The 24,055-nt window shown below is 37.1% G+C and overlaps 1 protein-coding gene across 1 annotated transcript; it reads right to left on the reverse strand.

The window, feature by feature from the left end:
* Window positions 1-491: 491 nt before the first annotated feature.
* LOC139155301 (vomeronasal type-2 receptor 26-like) lies at window positions 492-13,671 on the reverse strand. The gene is made up of 6 exons (XM_070730423.1): window positions 13,649-13,671; window positions 11,936-12,266; window positions 10,367-11,218; window positions 6,749-6,976; window positions 4,096-4,222; window positions 492-1,390 (listed from the first exon to the last, which is right to left on the reverse strand). The coding sequence occupies exons 1-6, from the start codon at window positions 13,669-13,671 to the stop codon at window positions 492-494; spliced, it is 2,460 nt and encodes an 819-aa protein (XP_070586524.1).
* Between the last annotated feature and the right edge of the window lie 10,384 nt (window positions 13,672-24,055).

The raw sequence follows: 24,055 nt of genomic DNA on the forward strand, positions 1-24,055 counted from the left end.
ATAGCAACAAATGTGATTTTTAAGATGTTTTTTAAAAAAATAATTTACAAACTTTGTAAAATTCTGTTTTCATATTTTCCTTATGGGGTACTGAATGTAGATTAATGAGGGAAAATGAATTTCAAGAATTGTAGAATTAGGCTTAGCATTAAAAAATGATAAAGGGGTCTGAATACTTTCTGAATGTACTGTATATATTCTAAGATGGAATATTTCTGATTTTAACAATGTTCCATTCATTCTTCACCTCACAAAAATATTCATAAGGCGTAAATATTTATTTTATTTGTATTTATTGTAATTTGTCAAACAGAAAAAAAAACAAGAATAAAATAAGAATCCAATGACAGGCATGATAGGCACATTATGCCTCCTTTATGTACTTCTTACATATGAAGGCATAAATATAAATTATTGAAAATAACCATAGTTTCAAAATAGTCAAGAAAAAGAAATATTGAAAATATGAGTTTTTGTGTTATTTACTATTATTATTTTCTCTTAATCAGTTGTTCTCTGTTGTTCAGGTTTGGCCTAATAATTATTATATAACATTTTGGGAAATATATGCAACCCAGCAACCCAATGCTAGAGGCCAAAATAGAGAAAACCTCCACAGCTATCACATATTTTCCTTTGGTGCTTACATAAGATGGAACAAAAGAGAGCCATACACTGCAAAAGATCAGCATGCTGAATGTGAGACATTTGGCCTCATTGAAACTGCTGGGAAGATTCCTGGAGAAAAAAGCTACAGTGAAACTGGCAACTGCCAGTAAGCCCATATAGCCCAAGACACAGTAGAACATAATATCTGAGCCTTCGTTGCACTGCAGAATGATTGTCTCAACTTCTGAATTGGTGTCAACATCAGGGAAAGGAGGAAATGTTAATAGCCACACCGCGCAGATTCCTGTTTGAATCAGGGAACCAGAAAGAACAATGGAGGTGGCCAATCCTCTTCCCATCCAGTTCCTCAGCCTGGATCCTGGCTTGGTGGCCATGAAAGCCAGAACTACAGTGATAGTTTTTGCCAACACAGAAGACACAGCCACTGAGAAAATGATGCCAAAACTAATTTGTCGGAGAAGACATATAATCTTTCCAGGTGCAACGAGAAACTGCAATGAGCAAAGGAAGCAGAGGAAGAGGGAGATGAGTAGAAAATAGCTGAGATTTCTGTTATTGGCTTTGACAATGGGAGTATGGTGATATTTCAAAAATGTTGCCAGAACCACAACTGTGCAGGCAGAAAAGATAAGTGCCAGAATCACTAGAGTTATTCCCACTGGTTCCTCCAAGGATAAGAATGAAATTCTCTTGGGAAGACATGAATCTTGGTTCTTATTTGTATATTGACCATCTGGACATTTGGAACAGTCATCCATGTCTGGAATTTAAATATATATTACATGTAAGCATACATTCATTTGTGTATATATATTGAAAATTCTGCTTGCGTTTTGTGATTATTCTATAAATATAATTATGACATATTCAATTGTCTTTCAACAAAAATGGCATTGACATTATTCATCTGACTTACCAGTCATATTTTGAGGCAATTATCTCCAAAGGATTGTACTTAATATTTCTACTGTTATTAGTGCCTCTTATCTATTGTATGTATTAGCGATATATTTGTCTGGTTACACAATTGTATCTTAACTTTATGAGAAACAACCTGCTACAATATATTTTTAACAGTATTAACTCAGCCTTTCACCCTTCCAAGGTGGGTAAAATAAGAATCCAGATTGTTGGAACCAATAGGCTGACTTTGTAAACTGTTTAGACAGGGCTGTATAGCACTGTCAAATTTTGTAAGTGCTTACTGATTATTATGGTGAATAATAATAATATAAACATAAACATAATAGAAATGTGCTTTTTTAATTTTTGAAAAAGTTTTATTTACAATTATAATACAGAAAGGAAAGAAAAAAAACACAAAACACATTACATCAAAAACACATGATAAAATATAGGTGAGTACAAAATTAGTCTATGTATTCTTCCGAAATTGTGTAAATTTTTTTTAGCCCAGTTATAGTTATTATCAAAAATCAATTTATCTCTTTTAGATAACACAGAAAAATAGAAGCAAAACATATAACATGGAAAACATATAATAGTCTAATTTAATAATTCATAACTTTATCTTATTAGCTCTATTAGGCTTTCATCAGATATAATTTTTTACATATTTGAGTGTTCACGGTGTATTTAACAAAAAAAAATTCTATTATCTAACCAATGGTAGAGTAAATTCCAACAATTATAAAACTGTGATTCTTCTTTGCCTTTGATTTCAAGGGTCAATTTAGACATTTCTGCGCTTTGAGTTATTTTTTCTAATACTAACTCTTCTCGTGGGATTTCTTCTTTTTTCCACATTTGGGCAAAAGCTAGTCTTGCCGCAGTAGTGATATGAATAATCAGATAAATGTAATTTTGATTAAACTGTTGATGAATAATCCCTAATAAGGAGCATTGTGGAGTTTTCTAGATTTATCTCTAATATTTCATCAATCCACATCCCAATTTTTTTCCAGAAAATCTGGGCTTTTTCACATTGCCACCATATGTGGTAGTATGATCCGTATTCTTTTTTACACTTCCAGCAAAGCGGTGATGATTTTTTGTTAATTTTTGCTGGTTTAATTGGCGTGATGTGCCATCTGTAAAACATTTTGATTAGATTTTCTTTATAGGACGTTGCCAAAGTTAATCTGTAGTTCCTACTCCATAGCAGTTGCCAAGTATTTAATCTTTTTAGTTATTTGTAAATTTAATTTTTGGCGAGAGTTGTTTTTTGTATATTATTCATATTTTTTACTATCCTTTTCGTTTTGGTTTTGTTTTTTCTGGATCAACCTCACGTTGAGTCTGTTTCTGGTCATATATGACCAGGAACAAAAAGATTTTTTTAAGGACTTAACTTTGGTCTTTTTGAAAACTTTTTTCACTGGAAAGCTAGTTTGAACATTTCTGAACATAATGATATGAAAATTGAACTGAAACAAATTGATGCTTATATTTTTATTTTGATCAAAAGACCGCCCCCTATTTTTTGAGCATTTTGTGTCAGTTTATATTTTTTAAGCTACAAATCTCTAAGAAATTTCCTCCAAAAGCTTTGATATACTAAATTGAACATTCCTGATCAAAGAAAAATAGAAATGAACTGAAACAAATGATGTTTATTTGTTTATTTTGGTCACAAAAGGGCCACCCCCCTCGGCCTTGCTGTGTGCCATTATTTTCACTTTTTATATAGATTTGGCTAGAAATATTGGGAATATCCTTTTGAAAAGCAAGCACATGATAGCAAACAACTAATTTTATGAAAGAAATCCATTTTACTAAAAACAAGTATTTAATTTTTATATAAATTGAAACAATTGAACACAGCAGGGGGGACATTATGTGCAAAATAAACAAACAAGCATCAATGTTTTCAGTTCAATTTTCATTTCATTATGTTCAGAAATGTTCAAACTGGTAATTCAATACCAAAGTTATTGAAAATATTTGGAATTAGGGGCCTAGAAAAATTTATAAAGTGACATGCTTGAAAAAATGGGGGGGTGGCCCTTTTATGAGTAAAATAAACAAATAAGCATCATTTCTTTCAGTTCAATTTTCATATCATTATGTTCAGAAATGTTCAAATTCCACACCAAATTTAGTAATTCCACACCAAATTTAGTAAAATTGTACATTGTTTGCAGGCAAAACTATCTATAAATTGAAATAAAAATCACAAAAATGGAAGGTGGGCTTTTATGAGCAAAATAAACCAATAAGCATTATTTTTTAATTTCAATTTTCATTTCATTGTGTGCAGAAATGCACAACCTAGTTTCCAAGGTAAAGAAGTTTTCAAATTGACCAAATATAAGCACTTAAAATAAAAAATTTTTGGTGCGAGTCACACAGACTCACTTAACAGTACAAGTATATAGTGGTTTTGAACGGAGCAGCAGGGTTAATCATTCTGATAATTGTTTATTTCTTAAAGCAGAGGGATAGTTAAATGCTTAACTCTTTGCCTTAAGTCTTCCTTTCAGGTGGTAACATAATGCCTCTTACCCTTCTGGCTTGATATTTTCTCTTTCGGACATGGGTGACAATCATAACAGCAAAACGGCTTCGCTTCCTGCTTTCTTTTGTAATTACCTGGGGAGCAACTCTCAGTACACACTGAAATAGGTAGTGTCTACCCAATAAGTAAAATGGGAAGGGAAATATTACTGTTCACTCTGGTGTTTGAAAAGAAGATTTTAAAAATCATGATCGCTTAATATTAATTAATTAATTCATTCATTCATTCATTCATTCATTCATTCATAGGCAATGCATCTCATTGATAAAGTGACTATGTGGCTTGCAAATAATAAAAGACAAATATAAAATCAGTTAAAATTTTAAAAAGTACATGAACACCAAAACCAAGGCAGGAGAGAAGTTTGTCTTGTCCCCATCAACTATCTCTTGTAGTGAGCACTCTACTTGGAACCCCAGAACAACAGCAGAACCAAGTTCTGATAGTCATCAAAAATAACCACAACAACACAAGAGCACATAACAGATTTAAACTTAATATTAACCGCTCCAAACTTGACTGTAAAAAATATGACTTCAGTAACCGAGTTGTCAAAGCGTGGAACTCATTACCGGACTCCATAGTGTCATCCCCAAACCCCCAACAATTTACCCTTAGATTATCTATGGTTGACCTATCCAGATTCCTAAGAGGTCAGTAAGGTGCGAGTACAAGTGCACTAGAGTGCCTTCCGTCCCCAGTCCTATTGCTCTCCTATACCTTTCTTCTATTCCTATATCTCTTCTTCTATTCTTTCATTGATATGTTCTATTACTATATCTTCTTTTCTATTCTTTCTTAGATATATTTTACTGTGAGTATCTCCTCTATAACCTTCATCATGTATTTTTCTATGTGTGTGTGTATATTATGGGATACATCCTTGGGTAAGGATGATATAATTTTCCATGAGTGCATCAGGAGAATTAGCTTATGTCAGAGATCTGAAATAGCTCAGTTATCATTTGATTTAGATGACTTGGCTTCGCAGAAAATGAGTCATCAGTATGTGTCTCTTGAATGAATAGTTATCTTGTAATTTGTGGTCCATGTCCCATTCTATTAAATTAATCGTATAGCCGAAATTCTGGATCCAGGCAATCATACACCCTTTAACTTGCTCTTCGAAATTGTCATACATTAGTAAATATTTATATAATTTAGAAATCATTTTTGATGTTGGGTCGAAAAAGATTGAATCTATTGCATTATTTTTTTGAAATCCAAATTTTTGTGTGTCTTCATTATATTTTGAATTGATTTGTAAATACGTTAGCCAATCTAAATTTATCCCTATGTTTTGTAATTGATGTTTTGATAAAAGAATGTTGTTATTATCTAGTAGATGTTGGTATGTTAGTAATTTGGCAGGGGAGAAAAGATTAGGGTAGATAATTAGTTCATTCGGTGATAACCATTTCAGTACTGAATTGTAGTGATTTCTCTTTATAAGGTGCCAAATTGTTATTAGGGTTTTTCATAGGTAGTGGTGTTTAAAGTATTTAGGTATTTTATTGGAGTCCATCATTAATAATGAATGCCATCTGGATTGAAGGTCAAAGCCTTCAATGGTTAGCAATCTTCTGTTTTTAAGAGTCACCCAGTCTCTTAACATACTTAAGATCTCTGCTTGATAGTATAAATAAAAATTTGGAAGTCCAAGGCCACCTCTAATTCTATGAATTCTAATTCATATGGCCCTTTCAACTCTTTTTCATATGAAAATCATCTCCCAGAAAATCAGGTAAGTCCATTCCATGGACATATCTAATGGTTCTGCACCATGCCTGTTCTCAAATTGAGAATGGATCTGAGAGACTTTATCCATCAGGTGTAATGGTCCTGTGAATGATCATACAAATCCTCCTTCCCTCACAAAGATCTCTTGATGAGGGTGGGGTTCATTCTCTGACCTTATGGATTTGGTTTATGAATATTTCATTACCATGCTTGGTAACATCTGCAGCATAGTTGAGAGGATGTCTGGATTTTTCTGCTTATAATTGCTTTGTGTGTTCAGTAGGTCTTTTGATGGATCAGATGTGGATGTGTCAAGAGAGGGTCTTGTGATGGGTCTTAAAAATAAATGCTGGTTGGGTGGGTTTTAAAAAACGCCCACCCAACCAGCATTTATTTATTTATTTATTCATTTATTCATTTATTTATTCATTTATTCATTTATTTATTCATTTATTCATTCATTCATTCATTTATTCATTCATTCATTCATTCATTCATTCATTTATTTGTATGCCGCCCCTCCCAGTAATGAACGCCTGACATAACCTCCCCATTACAAAACATATTACAAGGTCATCACTTGACACACTAACATCTGACCCATCTGACCATTAAAGTTTACTGTTTTTCATGCATCTAAGGTTTATATTGCCTTTAATTCTTTGCAGTTATAGACATATCAACTGAAAGAATCAGACTTTTATCTTCTTTCTCATTGTGGTCATGCAATGTCCTCCTTGATAAAAATGGGTGATTTACTAATGATCACAGTTGCAACTGAAAGGGTAAATCAGTGTAGTAATTTTATGACTTGACGACAAAATTGCTGGCTCCAATTATGGATGGTAAGAAAGTATTATCCCAGACATCCAAACAAAATCATCTACATTCAGAACTTACTTGGTTGAATGTACTGGGCCAAGTGATGGTTTCCTCATGAATGCTGAATATTTGATCTTCAGTAGCCCAGGGATCCAGCTTCCCAACTTTCACTCGATGCAATGACTGATTGGGAAATGTGACCCAGTTCTCAATATCCAGTCCTGTAACCAGTTTTCCTTCTTCATCAAAGGAAATTTCATCCCCAGCACTGTTGTTAAATACAATTCTTTTCAAAAAGAAATGAAGCTGTATATAGAAACAATTGTACATATTTGTGACAGATCAAAACAACGAGGGGGATTATGTGTAATGTTCTGGTGGTCCACCAGATATATTTGCTTACATGGCATTATTGATAAAAAATATATTTTACTGTAGTCTACCATAGAGCTGGTATTCAGCAGGTTATGACCACTTCTGAAAATTTTGAGTGGTTAAGATAATTGATAAATGCCACCTCTGACTGGCCCACCCTTATCTATTCTCTGCCTCCTGAGTCCAAGCTGATCAGGATGAAACCTCCATTCCTACCCCACTCCAGGGGAAGGATATTGTAAAATCTCCAATTATTTTGCAGTAATCTTCCCCTGGAGTGAGGTGAGAATGGAGATTTTATATTAGCATTCCCTTGCCACGCCCATGGAGCCACAGCCACCAAGCCACACCATGCCCACAAAGCCATGCCCACGGACCTGGTAGCAAAAAAACCTTTGAATCTCATCACTGGAGTACAACTATTTAATAATAAAAGAAATCTAACACCCATATCCCATCTTACTGCAGTAAATCTAGGAGAATTTAATTCTTAGAAGTATACCTAATTTGGTAGGCAGATGTTATTTATCATATAAAAATGGTAAAGTTTGTACTATTATTTTGTAAGCACTAAGTAGAAATTCTGCCCAGCTATATACAAATGAGAGATGATTCAGATACAAAATTCTAGATCTACAAATAATATATTAGACACAATTATGGCAGTTATAATTGTAATTTGCTGCATTCCATATTTGGATGTCTGGGAAAAAAAATCTAACCAGTCACTTGGTGGCAACAGAGATACACGGAAAAGGCTTTTTGCTGCTATCTAGTGGTTGACTGAATTTTTATAACCCTAAAAGAAAAAGAGCACCAAGTATTTTAGTGATATGTCAGAATTATGAATGAGGTTGAATCATTGGAACTGACTGTTTGAAATTACTTCCCTTTTCTTGCATTTAAGCAGGTGTTGATACTTTTTCTTCAGCAAATACTTAAAATTGGTAAGTGGTGGCAAAAGGTGTTTCTGATGTTAACAAATGTCTAGTGCAAGCCTGTCAAATGCATGGTTTACCTGAAGGGCAAAAATGTCATGATACATCATGTGATGATGCCATGAGAATGCGAGTTTGACACCACTGATCTAGTGACACAATAGAACTGTGCAATAGTTGCCTGAAACTACATTATTATTATTATGGGATACATCCTTGGGTAAGGATGATATAATTTTCCATGAGTGCATCAGGAGAATTAGCTTATGTCAGAGATCTGAAATAGCTCAGTTATCATTTGATTTAGATGACTTGGCTTCGCAGAAAATGAGTCATCAGTATGTGTCTCTTGAATGAACCATTTTATTGGATTGAGGGTGATTGATGTCATATTACTAGAATCTTTACAAAAGGAAGGTCTCTGAAGATTATTACATAGTTAGTAGCCAGGCACACTTTTGCAATTATTGATTTCTGATTTTTGACAATAGATAAGTAGGGATTATTTGGCCTCAGGGCTGGAAGGAGATATTTGTGCCATGCCTAGAGGATTATGGTCATTAGGATTATGGTCATTAGGATTCAGACCCCCATTAAGAATTTAAGAACTTAAGTTACCAATTCATTCCCACCTGCTTCTAATCTGGGATTTCTGCCTCATTGGGAGCATTAAAGCTTTTATTATCAAAAGGGCATAGTAGTTAGATTGGGTTAACATAATACAGCTTGAATGAGGAGAGGGACATAGATATGACTTATAGAATATTTATTTATTTATTTTAATTATTTTGTCAAGTGCGTATTGGTGGTATGCAAAGATATAATAATATTTATATACATGATACTAGTAAAAGAGAATCATTAGGACAGGGGACAGAAGGCACTCTGGTGCACTTATGCACGTCCCTTACTGACTTTTTAGGAATTGGGAGAGGTCAACAGTGGATAGTCTAAGGGTAAAGTTTTGGGGGTTAGGTCATGATACAACAGAGTTTGGTAGTGAGTTCCATGAATCAATTACTTGATTATTAAAGTTGTATTTCCTGCAGTTGAGTTTAGAGTGGTATACTTTAAGTTTGTATATGTTGTGTGCTCAAATGCTGTTGTGGTGAAAGCTGACATAGTTGTTGACAGGAAGGACATTGTAGCAGATGATTTTATGGGCTATGCTTAGATCATGTTTAAATGACATAGTTCTAAGCTTTCTAACCCTAGGATTGTAAGTCTAGTTGCATAGGGTATTCTGTTGCGAGTACAGGAATGGAAGGCTCTTCCAATAAAGTATCTCTGGACATTTTGTAGAGTGTTTATGTCCTAAATGCAGTGTGGGTTCCAGACAGATGAGCTGTATTCAAGGATTGGTCTGGCGAAAGTTTTGTATGCTCTAGTTAGTAGTGCGAGATTACTGGACCAGAAGCTATGTAGGGTTAGGTTAACAACTCTTAAAGCCTTTTTGGTGATGTTATTGCAGTGGGCTTTGGCACTTAGGTCATTTGATATCAGTATTCTAAGGTCTTTTACAGAGTGAGGTCTTGTTTATTCAGCTCCTATTTGATGTAGAGATTCCTTTTGCTAATGTGTAGGACAGAAAAAAAAATTGATTGAGATTTGATGTTGCCAGATGTTTGACCATTCAGACACAAATAGTGGAGAACAGAACTCCAGATCACTTTTTTCTCTTCAGTGCTGGTAATATCTCAACTATATATTAATGTAATCCATCAAGTATCAGGTTTTTTTTTAAAAAAATACTACCAATAGATATTTCTCACCAACCTGATTTTAAGGTTAGAAGGGTGACTTTTTGCTGGTTACTTAAGTTTCAAGCAGTTGCCATCCATACCAGGACCTATAAAGGTAATTTTTGCAAGAGTGGTAGCTTTCCATTAATTTATGGCTGGAATTGTAATTGTGTCTCTAAGTGATGGAGAGTAGGGTACCATGGTGTTATTTGCACTGAAAGGATGGAAGTGAAATGGATCAAATATTGGAATAACATTTATTAGGTGAGTGATGGTGAAGAAGCAGACCTGGAAAATTGGTTTCCATGAGAAAATTAAAAGACAATTTTGATATGCTAAGGGTTTCTTCATATCCACTAGCAATATTTTCTTAGCTAACTGTTTTTGACAGAAGCTATTTTAGGGTATATATGAAGAATAAAAATCTAAGGAGAAAATTGCTCAGGAATGGACTTAAAGAAGAAGAGAGGTGGGAAGGACAGGAGCAAAGTACTCTGAGTTTAGCAATTTTCCCAAGAATTAAAAAAAAAACCCTAAATAAAGAACACAAGAAAGTTCCTAACTTTCTATTCACATAATGTCACTTCTAATTTAAAATTCATGTCCCATTTCCCTCATTATTTAACACTTGAGAAAATTACCTGCCATGGCTGTACATCCTGAAGATTAGGTTTCCTATCTCTCAACATTCTCCTATATAGTTGTTGAGCCATCTGCATGGAATGTAAAGCATATGCCACAGCATAAACTGCATTATATATACTGTAACTGGGACTGGTCATCCTCATTTCAAAAAAAGATCCAGGAAGGCTCTCCAATTTCTCCTTCCCAGTGCAGATACCCTCAGTTTCCTGATTCACAAATGGGTCTGGATACACACAGCCAAATGCATGTTCCCATACATCTTTAATGAAACCATCTTGATGAGAGAGTAAAAAATGGTTTCTTCTCTGAAGAAAATGTTGGAATCCTTCAACCTCATTTGAGTAAGCTGCAAAGGTCAGTGTACCATGGAGAACTTGTATGTCCCAGCTTTTCTGATAAAAGTATGATGCAATACCAATTTGGGAAGCCATAATCCATACTGTACCCTTTGGCTTTATAGAAACAATTTCCATTTCAGGTAGATATAACAACCATCTTAAATGTACAACATATTTATCACTGATGATCACAACATTAGCTTTGCTGCTAGTAAAAAGATGAAATGTCTTCACAAACCATTTCAGGCCAGCTTCCAAATTACTGATATAAATTGTCCCGAGCTTCTCTAAGAAGGCAATACAGATCCCATGGAGAGAAAACCATGAAAATATCAATTGTTCAAATTTTCCTCCAACTTCTCCTTTCACAAGAATCCCAACCCAGGTCCACCTGAAATGGACAAGTAGATGAAGAATTCCCCTAAAAATTAAGTCTTCACCTGGAACCATGTGATAATAGAAGGGGATATCAGTTTTACCATTTATACTTGGAGGGGGGCCATATAGGAACTGTAGGAACAAAAAATAGACAGAAAACTTGTTAACAAAACTGATGTGCATCTTCTGCAATTGTTCAAGATATGTTTCAGGATATGCTTTCACACTATTTATGTGTATGAAATATTTTGAGAGTAAGTTTGCAGTAAATGATTGTTGAGTTCCCTGTCATCTGCCCAACTGAATGATTCTCTCTATCCTTTTTCTATTGAACTTGCAGATTATTTCTAATCCTTTAACAATAAAAATAATACCCAGGTTCAAGTCAATGTCAGGAAATGGTAATTATGGATAGATGAAGTTTAGTCTTAGCTAAAGGATCCTACTGTGTAACTTTGGGCACTTCATGCTCTTTCACACTTGTAGTTAGAGAGAAATATGGGAAAAACACTATGTGTAACTCCATGAACATCTGAATGCAACATGAATAAACACAATCCAGAAACCTTAAATCTTTTTTTTTATTCATCACAATAGCAAATTCCCTGAGAGGGAAACCAAAGCTCCTATGCAGCAGGGAATGTTTAATTATTATTAATTTTTGAAATTGACCTTTCATATCAAATTCTGAAATTAAATTAACTTTGCTTTCTGCTTTGATAAATAAATTTTCTTAAATATACTTCATAGTTAAATGTCTACTAAAATAAATATATCTGAATGTCTTGCAATCAATCCATCTGAAAATATTAAGCAATGTATGGATAACTTATTATTAATGATTCTTACCTGGGGAACCTTGTAAATGCCTAAAATGTCTTGAATGGTAAAAGAATATTCAGGTTCTAGAGTTCCAACAACAGATATGAGTTTATTCAGGTTGCCACGTTTATAGTTGGGAATTAATTGTTTCTGACTGGAGAAAAGTTCCATTGTGGCATGATATGAGTACTCTCCACCATAACTATCATATATTCTGAAGCCCAAGGTGCTATTAGGTAAGAGCTGGAGGTCTTTATTGATCTTCTTCACAGCAAATATCAAGCTCAAAATATGCTGATAAAACTTGATCAGAACTCTGCAATGGCAATTTGATGCTGTATCAAATAAAGTCAGGTGTCTTAAAAGGGCAGTTAAATTGAATTCCATAAGAATAATGTTAACTGATTAATTAGTTACTATTCATTATATGATACTGAGCAAAAAGAAACATTGTTGATGTTGCTTTTGGTTTCTGTTACCTTTTCTTAGGAGAGTATATAGGTCCTGTTCCAGAATCTACAAAAATTATTATTCTTTTAGCAGCAACACATTATTAGGTAAAAAATAGGTTGTAGTTCATTATATATATATATATATATATATATATATATATATATATATATATATATATATATATGTATGTATGTAGATTGTTCTGAGTTTGGGTTTTACCCCGTGTAATATTTTGAGTGTGTGTGTGTGTGTGTGTGTGTGTGTGTGTGTGTGTGTGTGTATGGGTAGAAATAAACAAATATATATATATACAGAACCAGTCTGAAGAGGATGAGTGGGACCTCATTGAAACATCACCAGGAATCTCTGAAACTTATATGGGAAGAAACCCGAATATGCCAAGACCTTCATACACACACACACACACACACACACACACACACGTACACATAAATACATACATACATGCATATACATATACATATACATATACATATACATATACATATACATATACATATACATATACACATACACACACACTAAATAATTTAATAAGCACTTTAAAATGAAAACATATATGAGTTGAAAAGTATTACTTCATTTATTTTTAAAAATGTATATGCAACATTGGGATTAACTATAACTCATAGAATAGGCATATAAAATAATTTCAAGTATATTGGTATAATAATAAAAAGAAAATAATAGTATAGTAGTAATAATAACAAAAGGAAGATTAACTTGGAACAACTTACATTCTGAAGCAATGCTTCTAACACCATCAAACATCTGTCTATCACAGTCCTTGGGAATGATTTAATAGGTGTACAAAAATGCAAAATCCAGTCTGAGCAACTGATTGACTATACAACAACAACAACAACAACAACAACAACAATAATGATAATAATGTCTTACAATGGTTCACCCACAGTAGAATGCTTTGGAACCTCCTCATAGTGTTCTACAACTCTATTTATGAAGATGAATGAAGTAATACCACCAATGATGAGGTCACCTGCCTGAAAATATTTGTGAACAATTGGGATAGTGGTTTGGATTCTGCATGTTATAGTTTGAGGTTTGCAAGACATATGTCTCAATAATAGGAAAAGAATCAATATCACCATGGCCTAGTTTACAAGCTTTCTATCATTTCATGTACTGCTTAAGAACTTCCAAGAATAAACAAAAAATAATTTGTCTATTCCTCACATAATTTCCATTAGGTTCTGAATTTATAATAAAAATCATTCTGTCACATCATTCCAATAATGATCTTACCTGTCCCCAAACTCTAAATACATGTTTTTCAAAACATATGAAATAATTAAACTGTTTATCTTTGAAGACTTTTTGAAAGAATAAGGTCAATAATAATCTTTTTGATAATTATAAGGGGAGAAGATGAAGAAAAGTACAGCCTTGAAATTGCCATTATGCTATAGAATTAAGCATTTATTTATTTATTAGATTTGTATGCCGCCCCTCTCCGTAGACTATGCTTCTATGCATATGCTTCTCTATTCTGAACATAGTATTAGCAATTCCATCAATTAATCAAAACTACAGGATTCAGACATGACAACAGTCCTAAAATATTGCACAATATGTGAGATGAAAAGTGAGGGACATAAATTACCATAAATAAATGTGTGATCAATTTTAAAGCCAGGCCCAACCTGTATCTTTTGCATTCATTAAAAACTACTTTTATATCTTGGTTTTTATTTTTTATTTTGAAAAATAATCTTTATTAAATATAAATTTTTAAAAAGGATGGAAAAAAAAACATTAATCAAAACAAAATAGAAAAACGCTAACAGTTCAAATAAGGTAATAAAGAAAGGAGTACAATTTCTATAACGGTGCATAGTAAATACATAATAAAAGTACATTTAGTTTAGTTTAGTCATTTAAAGCTTTCTCATTACATATGTAGGGTTGATTCTTAATAGATTAATCAATTATATCAATTTCATCTCTGAATGAATCTTATATAGTCAGTCATCGTACTTTCCTATTTTTTAATTCAGTTTTGGTTAAGTTTTGGTTCAGGCGAAGAAAGGAAAGGGAAAGGAGAAGGAGGGATGGAAAACAGAAAAAAAGAGAAAGGTGAATGGGAAAGAAGTATAAGAAAGAAAGGAAAAGAAGAAAAGAATGAAACAATATAGTAAGAGAGAAAAAAGAGAAAGTAAAATAGAAGAAAGATAGGAGGGAGCCAGCGAAAGGCTGGTACATCGTTTTCATACTACATTGAGTCCGCATTTATCGTTAGTACATTATCCCTTTCTTAGAGTAGTTGATGGATTCTATTGGTTGGTTTAGGGTTATGAGTGTAAGTTCTTCCAGTGGCTTGTATCTTATACCTTATATTGATTGAAGTGTTTTTTAAAAGATTTATCATTCGTTAATGCATTATTTTGTTGGGTTATTTTCTTTTTGGATTATTTGAGCAATTTTTTTTCCTTAGCCATTCATACCATTTGCCCCAGCCTTGGTAAAAGACCATGTCATCTCGATTTTGTAGTTCCATGGTCAGTTTAGACATCTCTGCGTAGTCCAGAAATGTCTAAACTAAACTCCAGATTTTAATTAGGAGGTTTAAAATAGTGGGTGTTTATTCCTGTTTCCAATATTGGGTGTAGAGAATTCTCGCTGCGGCAAGGATTTGAATTATAATATAGTAATCATCTTTGTTAATCTTTTGTCTTATTATTCCTAGGAGGAAAAGTTCTGGTTTTAGGGATATATTTATAGAAGTAATTTGATCTATTATTTTTTTTACTTTTAACCAATAGGCTTTTGCAGTTTCACAGGTCCACTACATATGGTAATATTTGTTAATTTTTTCATTGCACTTTCAGCATTTTGGAGACATATTTGGATAGATTTTAGCAAGTCTTGCTGGAGGGAGGTGCCATCTATAAAACATTTTATATTGGTTTTCTTTCTGGGTGGTGGCGATTGTACATTTATAATATTTTGTCCATATTCTTTCCCATTCGTTAAGGTAGATGTTATAAATTTTGGCCCCAGGCAATCATCGTTGTTTTAACTGTTTCTTCTATCGTATATTGTTGTAAGAAGATATTACAGTGTTCCCTCGATTTCCGCGGGGGATGCGTTCCGAGACCGCCCGCGAAAGTCAAATTTCCGCGAAGTAGAGATGCGGAAGTAAATACACCATTTTTGGCTATGGACAGTATCACAAGCCTTCCCTTAACACTTTAAACCCCTAAATTACCATTTCCCATTCCATTAACAACCATTTACTCACCATTATTACTGGTACTCACCATGGAATAAGACACTTAGTGATCCTGATATTTATAAACATAATTATTTATTAACAATAATTATTTTTTTTGTTATTTATTTGCAAAAATTATTAGTTTGGCGATGACATATGACGTCATTGGGTGGGAAAAACCGTGGTATAGGAAAAAAACCGTGAAGTATTTTTTAATTAATATTTTTTGAAAAACCGTGGTATAGGCTATTCGCGAAGTTTGAACCCACGAAAATCGAGGGAGCACTGTATATAAATTAGATATTATTTTCTTTTTTGGGCCAAATAGGATCTTATCTATTGGAATATTTTTGGGGAATCCAAAGGTTTTTTTGTGTTTAGTATAAATATTATGTAATTGTATATATTGATACCAGTCTAAGTTGAGGTCAATCTCTGCAAGTGTTTTTTTAGGTATTAAAAGGTCATTTGAGTCAAGTACTTGTGTCGTGGTTTGTGAGTGATTAAAGTCTGTTAGGACCTTAACTCCATGGAGTCGATGGATAAAAGCCTTAGTCATTTGTTCAAAACAAGATATATTTATTGTAAAAAACAGAAATAAAACATGTCTCAAGGGACAACTCAAATATACGTCTTTACATAATGGAGGATAGGAAGAGAAGAGAATGAGGAATGAAGAAAAAGGAAGTGAGCTGGCAGTGTTAAATCAGAGGCTGGAGGCTGAGGAAGAGGGTAACAGCTCTTTATTCAATAATCAGGAACATTAAAAGTGACCAGCTCGCAGGCAGGTAGTGACTTAAAGACAAGCAGTCAAACCCGCACTTTTTATACTTTGTTACCAGCGCTGGGGATTGGTGACAATGTTTCAAGGCTTCGCGCCGGGGTTTCCTATTGGTTGCACCCGGAGATTCCTTATTGGTTGCGCCTTGGCTTCCAAATTGGTTGCGCTTGCGGGCTTCTCATTGGTCGCGCCTGCTCCAATCAGTGATCACATTTATTTTAACAACTTGCAAACATAACACCCCTCCCCCCATAGGTCAACATGACTGTCAGTCATTTAGGTAGGTTACGTAATCCTGTAACCTGATTGGTGGTTTGGTTGCTCGCCCAGACCTGCGCAGTCCAGTTTGCTGGGAGTTGTCCTCCTGGAAGGCTGGCTCCTGTGCAGCTCCGTCCGGGTAAAGGTTGCCTTGGCCTATGGACGTCGATGCAGCCTCACCAATGCCAGCCGCCAGGGTTCCAGTACAGCCATCGCTGGATCCCTGAAGATGTTGTGGTGAGTAGAACGGTTGTTCCTGCTGGTTTCTTGTAGTGTAATCTGTGGGGAGAATGTCACTGTTATTTTGGGGTAACTCTCTGGGATGTCGCTTTCTGATTTGGTCGACGTGTCTTCGCCAAATCCTGCCATTGTAGAGGAGGATTGTATATGATTTGGGACCGGTTCTATGTTCTATGGTCCCTTCCCTCCAGTGGAAGTTGGAGTCAAAGTCTTTGGCATACACTGGGTCACCCGTTTTAAAAGTCCTTTCGGGCTCCCCCATTGGTTTGTCTTTTTCTTTGGTGTATTCCGGGTGAAGTCTGTCCAGCTGGGAACGGAGTTTTCTTCCTATAAGAAACTCTGCTGGACTTTTCTTGGTGCTGGCCGAAGGGGTAATGTGTTGGGCCATCAGGAACTTGTCCAGCTGCTGCTGCCAATCTCCAGGTGTCGATCGGTGAAGGGCTTCTTTAGTGGACCTCACCATGCGTTCAGCCCGGCTGTTAGTAGCCACGAATTGGGGTGATGTTAATGCGTGGCGGATCCCCCGTTCGGCTAGGAAGACTTCCATTTGTCTGGAAGTCAGTTGTGGGCCATTGTCGGAGACCAGGACGTCTGACAGTCCATGCGTTGCGAAGATTTTCTGAAGTGCCTTTATTGTAGCTGCCATTGTAGTTGAGGTCATTAAAATAACCTCCAGCCATTTTGAGTACGCGTCCACTATGATTAGGAATGATTGCCCCGCTAATGGGCCTGCAAAGTCTATATGGATGCGAGACCATGGTCCTTTTGGCGTTTCCCACTCCGTAGGCTTGGTCTTGGGCAGGTCTGGGCAAGTTTGTTGGCATGGATTACAAGTTGCTACCCATGTTTCTATTTCCTAATCCAACCCTAGCCATCATAGATGGCTCCTAGCCAGGCTTTTCATTCTTACCATGCCTGGGTGACCCTGATGTAGCAATTTTAATGCTTTCTTTTGTAATTGTTTCGGGACTATTACCCGGTCACCCCACAATATGCAATCCCTTAACACACTTTATTCCATTTGTCTATTTTTGAATGCCTGACAAGATTCTTTTGGTATTTCTTCCAGCCACCCCTTTAAAACCCATTGTTTGACTCGGGACAACACGGGGTCTATATTTGTTTCTCTGGCTATTTCGTCTGCGGTTATTATTGGGTTTTCCTGCATTTCAATCAGTAATACATCTGAGGCTGGGGCTGGGTTCTTTACCAAGTCTTCCTGGGGGCATCTGCTCAGGGCATCCGCATGGCCAATTTCCTTCCCTCCCCTGTGCTAAGCCGCTAAGAAAATTGTCCAATGGGTCATCCTTGGGGAGAGAAATGTGGGGGTCTGTCTATCTCCCGCTAAAATTCCCAATAGGGGTTTATGGTCCATGATTAAGGTAAATGAGCGGCCGAACAAATATCCATGGAATTTTTTAACACCTGCAACCAATGCTAGCGCTTCTTTGTCTAATTGGGAATAGTTCCTTTCTGCCAGAGCCAGGGTTTTTGAATAGAATGCAATGGGAGCATCGGCGCAGTCTGGAAATGTATGACTAAGGACGGCTCCTATCCTGAAGGGGGAAGCATCGCATGTTAAGGTTACAGGCATAGTAATATTATACTGTACAAGAACACTGTCAGATGATAATAATTTTTTAATGGCTTGAAAGGCGTTTGTGTTTGGTGGGTCCCCATGTCCAGACTGTGCCTTGTTTAAGTAGACGATGGAGAGGCTCCACTACCATGGCTTTCTGTTTGAGAAATATGGAATAGAAGTTTAGTAAGCCCAGGAATGATTGTAGTTCAGCCTTGTTTGTCAGGACAGGGGCATTTTTATTGCTAGGACTTTTTCTTCTGTTGGATGGATGCCTTTCTTGTCTATAGAGAACCCTAAAAATTCAACACTGGGGACTGCCCACGAGCATTTCTCTGGTTTTATGTGGAGACCCGTTTCCTGGAATTTTGTTAAAGCCTAATGGAGCGCCTATTAAACAAAATCCCTGGGGTGGTGCCATATTTCGACGACGTACTTATTTCTGCAACATCAGCCTCCCAATTATGGGAAAGAATCCGACAAGTGTTAACAAAATTCCAAGAAACGGGTCTCCGCATAAAACCAGATAAATGCTCGTGGGCAGTCTAATGTTAGCTGTGGTTCGAGGAGGATGCCCAAGTTGCGGACCCTCTCTGAGGGGGTCAATAGTTCCCCACCACCAGGGTAATGGACGGATAGATGGAATTGTCCTTGGGAGGCAAAACCCACAGCCACTCTGTCTTGTCAGGGTTGAGTTTGAGTCTGTTGACACCCATCCAGACCCTAACAGCCTCCAGGCACCGGCATATCATTCCACTGCTTCGCTGACTGGACATGGGGTGGAGATGTAAAGTGGGATATTATCAGCATACTGATGATACCTCACCCCATGCCCTTGGATGATCTCACCCAGTACTTACTTATTTACTTACTTATTAGATTTCTATGCTACCCTTCTCCGCAGACTCAGGACAGCTCACAAGAAAATAAATACGACAATACAATATATAAAAATCTAAATTTAAAATTAGATCTAAAACCCCAATACATTAAAAACAATAATCCACGTTCATCCCATATACATTCCAGCCAATGGTCAGAGCTAGGTGTAACACTCAATAGCCTCAAAACTGCTGGCAAATGTGAGTTTTTAAAGCCTTGCGGAAGTCCAAGAGGGAGGGGTGGTATGAATACCTGGAGGGAGTTGATTCCAGAGGACCTGGACTGCCACAGAGAAGGCTCTTTGCCTAGTCCCCATCAAGTGTCATTGCCTAGTTGACGGAATCTGGAGAAGGCCAACTCTTTGGGACCTAATAGATCACTGGGATACATGAGAAAGAAAGTGGTCCCATACATAATCTGGTCCTAAGCCATGTAGGGCTTTATAGGTCATAACCAACACTTTGAATTGTGTTCAGATACCAATAGGCAGCCAATGCAGCTCATCGAGTGATGGCTAAACATGGGCATTTCTTGGAAGGCCCATGATAGCTCACATGGCTGCATTTTGTACTACCCGCAGCCTCCAAATGTTCTTCAAAGGTAGCGCCATGTAGGGAGCCTGGCAGTAATTGAACCTCGAGGTGATGAAAGTATGAGTGAGAAGAGACTCCCTTTCCAAATAGGGCAGTAACTGGTGCACCAGGCAAACCTGTGCAAACGTCCCCTCATCACAGCTGAAAGATTGTGTTCTAGCTCAGCTGTGGATCGAGGAGGATACCCAAGTTGTGGGCCCCCTCTGAGGAGGGCAAGAGCTGCTCCCCAGGATAATTGATGGACAGGTGGAATTGTCGTTGGGAGGCAAAGCCCACAGCCCATCTGTCATGTCAGGATTGAGCTTGAGCCTGTTAACACCCATCCAGACCTTCACAGTTTCTAGACCCTGGGACATCACTTCCACTGCTTCACGGAGTGGATATGAGGTGAAGATATATAGCTGGGTGTCATCTGCGTACTGATGGTAACTCACTCAGTGTCATTGGATGATCTCACCCAATGATTTTAATGTAGCTATTAAAAAGCAGGGGAGAGAGGACTGACCCCTGAGGAACCCCACAAGGGAGGGACCTAGGAGCTGACCGCTGACACACACCCCCCGCCAACACCGATTATCTTCTATTGCACATATCTGCCCATGTGTGTTAAGTCCTGTTACAACTATTCTTTCTTGATATTTAGAGGCAATTGGGATCCAGATAGGGAAAAACAGATTAAAACTGAATCCAACCCATTTCCTTGGGTGACAAAAGCACATGTGCATGTGCTATCACACATGCGCAAGTGCCTGCACCCATAATTCAATGCCTGGGGATGGCGAAAATGGCCTCTGCTGCCACCCCAACCTGAGACTTTCTGGAGGTCTGAAACAACCCATTTTCCAATCTCTGAGGGGCCCTTTGCCCTTCCTAGGCTCCAGAGGCTTTCCCTGGAGCCTGGGGAAGGCAGAAATGTTTTCCTCCACCACTTCTGGGAGACTCTCTGGAAGCCAAAAATGCCCTCCCAGAGCATCAGGGTGAGCCAAAAATCAGCTGACTGGCATGCACATGCACATGCACATTAGAGCTGAGCTAGGGTAACAGATCATGTGCCAGCAGATATGGCTCCATATGCCACCTGTGGCACCCATGCCATCATTGACCTAGACAGACATGGTGTATAATGAGGGCATACTCCTTGATTTGTGACTGCTTGAGAAACAAGTGACAGTTGTTCCCTGTACAGTGTGAATTTTATACTAGTTATGTCCTTTCCTGTCTTAGAAAGTTCAAGCCTTTCAATGGCAGCCTCATCATTTGGGATACCCTTCCATAAGATTGTTTGTTTGTTTGTTTGTTTGTTTGCCTGTCTGTTTGTTTGTTTGTTTGCCTGTCTGTTTGTTTGTTTGTTTGTTTGTTTGTTTGTTTGTTTGAGTTGGAAGGGACCTTACAGGTCTTCTAGTCCAACTTCCTGCTAGTGGAGGAGACCCTACATCATCCCAGACAAATAGCAGTCCAATCTTTTCTTGAAAGTCTCTAGTGTTGGAGCATTCACCACCTCTGCAGGCAAGCTGTTTCACTGGTTGATTGCTCTCACAGTTAAAAAATTATTCCTTATTTCCAGGTTGAATCTCTTCTTGGTCAACTTCCATCCATTGCTCCCTGTCTGGTCCTCTGGTGCTTTGGAAAATAACCCACTCCTCTCTGTGGCAGCCCCTCAAGTATTTGAAGACTGCTATCATGTCTCTCCTGGACCTCCTCTTTGCTAGACTATCCATGATTAGTTCCTCTAACCTTTCCTCATTATTTTAGTTTCTGGTATCTTTATCATTCTGCTTACTCTCTTCTGCACTTTCTCTAGAGTTTCAATGTATCTTTTGTAGTGTAGTGACTAAAATTGGATGCAGTACTCTCAGTATGATCTAACTAGGGCAATATAGAGTGGCATTAGTACCTCCCTTGCCTTGGAGTGTATCCCTCTGTTTATGCAGTTCTGGATTTTAAAGCTTCTGCTGCACATTACTGGCTCATGTTTAGGTGGTTGTCCACCAAGACTCCAAGATCTCTCATACATTCACTGCTGTTGAATGTGTTTTCACCCAGTTTGTATGTATGTTTTGGGTTTTTCTTACCTAGGTATGGGATTCCACTTTTCTCTGTGTTGAACTTCATTTTATTTGCTTGGGACCATTGCACTAGTCTGTCTAGATCTCTCTGTATCTTGAGCCTATTCTCTAGGGTGTTGGCCACTCCTCACAGCTTACTGTCGTTTGGAAATTTAATTAGTTTTCCATCTACTCCCTCATCTAAGTCATTAATGAATATGTTAAAGAGTACTGGGGTTAGGATTGATCCTTGTGGTACCCCGCTGCTTACTTCTTTCCATGTGGACATGGATCCATTTAGGACTACTCATTGGGTGTGGTTGCTTAGCCAGTTGTCAATCCACCTGTTGATGTTGCTGTCTATCCCACTTTTCTTTAGTTTGTGGAATAATAGATTGTAGTTGACCTTATTGAATGCTTTACTGAAGTCCAGGTATACTATGTCCACTGCATTGCACTGGTCAATTGGGTCACAGTATTGAAGAATGAAATGAGATTGGCTTGGCATGATTTGTTCCTGACACACCCATGTTGGCTGTTGGTTATTATGTTATTTGTCTCTAGGTTGTGGCAGATCTGTTCCTTGATTATTATTTTTTTAGTATTTTCCCGGGTATTGATGTTAGGCTGATTGATCTGTAGTTTCCTGGGTCAGAGTTTTGGGTGGGGGTTGCTGTTTTTTATAGATGTGGGCCCTGTTGGCATATTTCCAATTGTCTGGTAGTTCTCCTGTGAGCCATGATCTTTGGAAGATGTGGTAAAGTGCTTTGGCAATGACCTCTGATAGTCATTGGGACTATTTATTTATTTATTTATTCATTCATTCATTCATTCATTCATTCATTCATTCATTCATTGCATTTATATGTTGCTCACTTCAAATGGGCTCTGAGCGGCTAACAATAGTTATAAATACAATACAAGTAAAAACAATAAAAACATCGGTAAAATCACATGTATCATAAAACCATACTTGCTAACAATCTTAATTCCAGGCCTGCCAGAAAAGCTAGGTTTAACAGCTTTCTGAATCTATGGGATGTAATCAGCCAGGGGCCCCAGGCAGGATGTCTGGAATGTCTGTTCCTCTGGGAAAAATGGAGTGTGTAGGCTCGCTCCAGTTGTGGTTGTTGTCAGGCATGCACACACCGTGCACTCGCAACCAGAGCGATTCCAGTAAAAAATACTGGTTTTTTTGCTTCTGTGCATGCTCCCTATACAATGGCCCCTGCAGGGCAAGGGGTGCAGCAGGTGGGGGAAATGGCGGGGGTGTGTGAATGGCTGTTATTTACCATTTTCTGGGCTTTTTTTGCTTCTGTGCATGCGCGGAAGCAAAAACATCCCTGAAAATCATGCACGCACATCATCGCATGTGATTTGGCTTCTGCGTTGGGGGCATGCATGCGCCCGGAGCACACACCTTCCGTGCTCATGGCCCATTCCAGTAGTGGTGAAAATGGTAGCCCACTGCTGGATATAGTCCATCTTCTCCTGGCAATTTGTACTCATTGAGTTCCAACAGGTGGTCTCTTACTGTGTTTTGTTGATGTGGAGTTGAGTTCCAACTCTATTTCCTGCAGCTGTATTAACAGGTTTGTTGGTTTATAGTTTCTTTGTGAGTGAAGACAGATGTGAAGAATGTGTTGAGTAGTTCTCTTTGTCTCTTTTGTCTGTTATTTCTTTGCCATCATCTCTTTTTAATGGACCGACTATTTCTTTGGTTATTTTTTATTGTTTATGTCTTGGAAAAACTTTTAAAATTGTCTTTGACATTTGCTTCTAGATTTAGCAGCGTCCTTAACTTCATCCTTATACTTTGGGATATCCTTCCATAGGAATTAGTAGTTTCTATACCTGGATCTTCCAGAAAGCTGAATGATGAGACTTTTCCTATAAGCTTTGAGATGGTATGAAACTGGAGCATTGTGAAGTTCTGAAATCAGATCGTTCAGCTTTCTGGATGACCCAGGTTTAGGGACTGCTAATTTAGGGACTGCTGTTTAGGGATTGCTGTTTCTACATGATTATATTTAAACAATGAAACATAAAGTGGTATACTC

Source organism: Erythrolamprus reginae, unplaced genomic scaffold (assembly GCF_031021105.1).
Source record: "Erythrolamprus reginae isolate rEryReg1 unplaced genomic scaffold, rEryReg1.hap1 H_1, whole genome shotgun sequence".
NCBI classification, from domain to species: domain Eukaryota; kingdom Metazoa; phylum Chordata; class Lepidosauria; order Squamata; family Dipsadidae; genus Erythrolamprus; species Erythrolamprus reginae.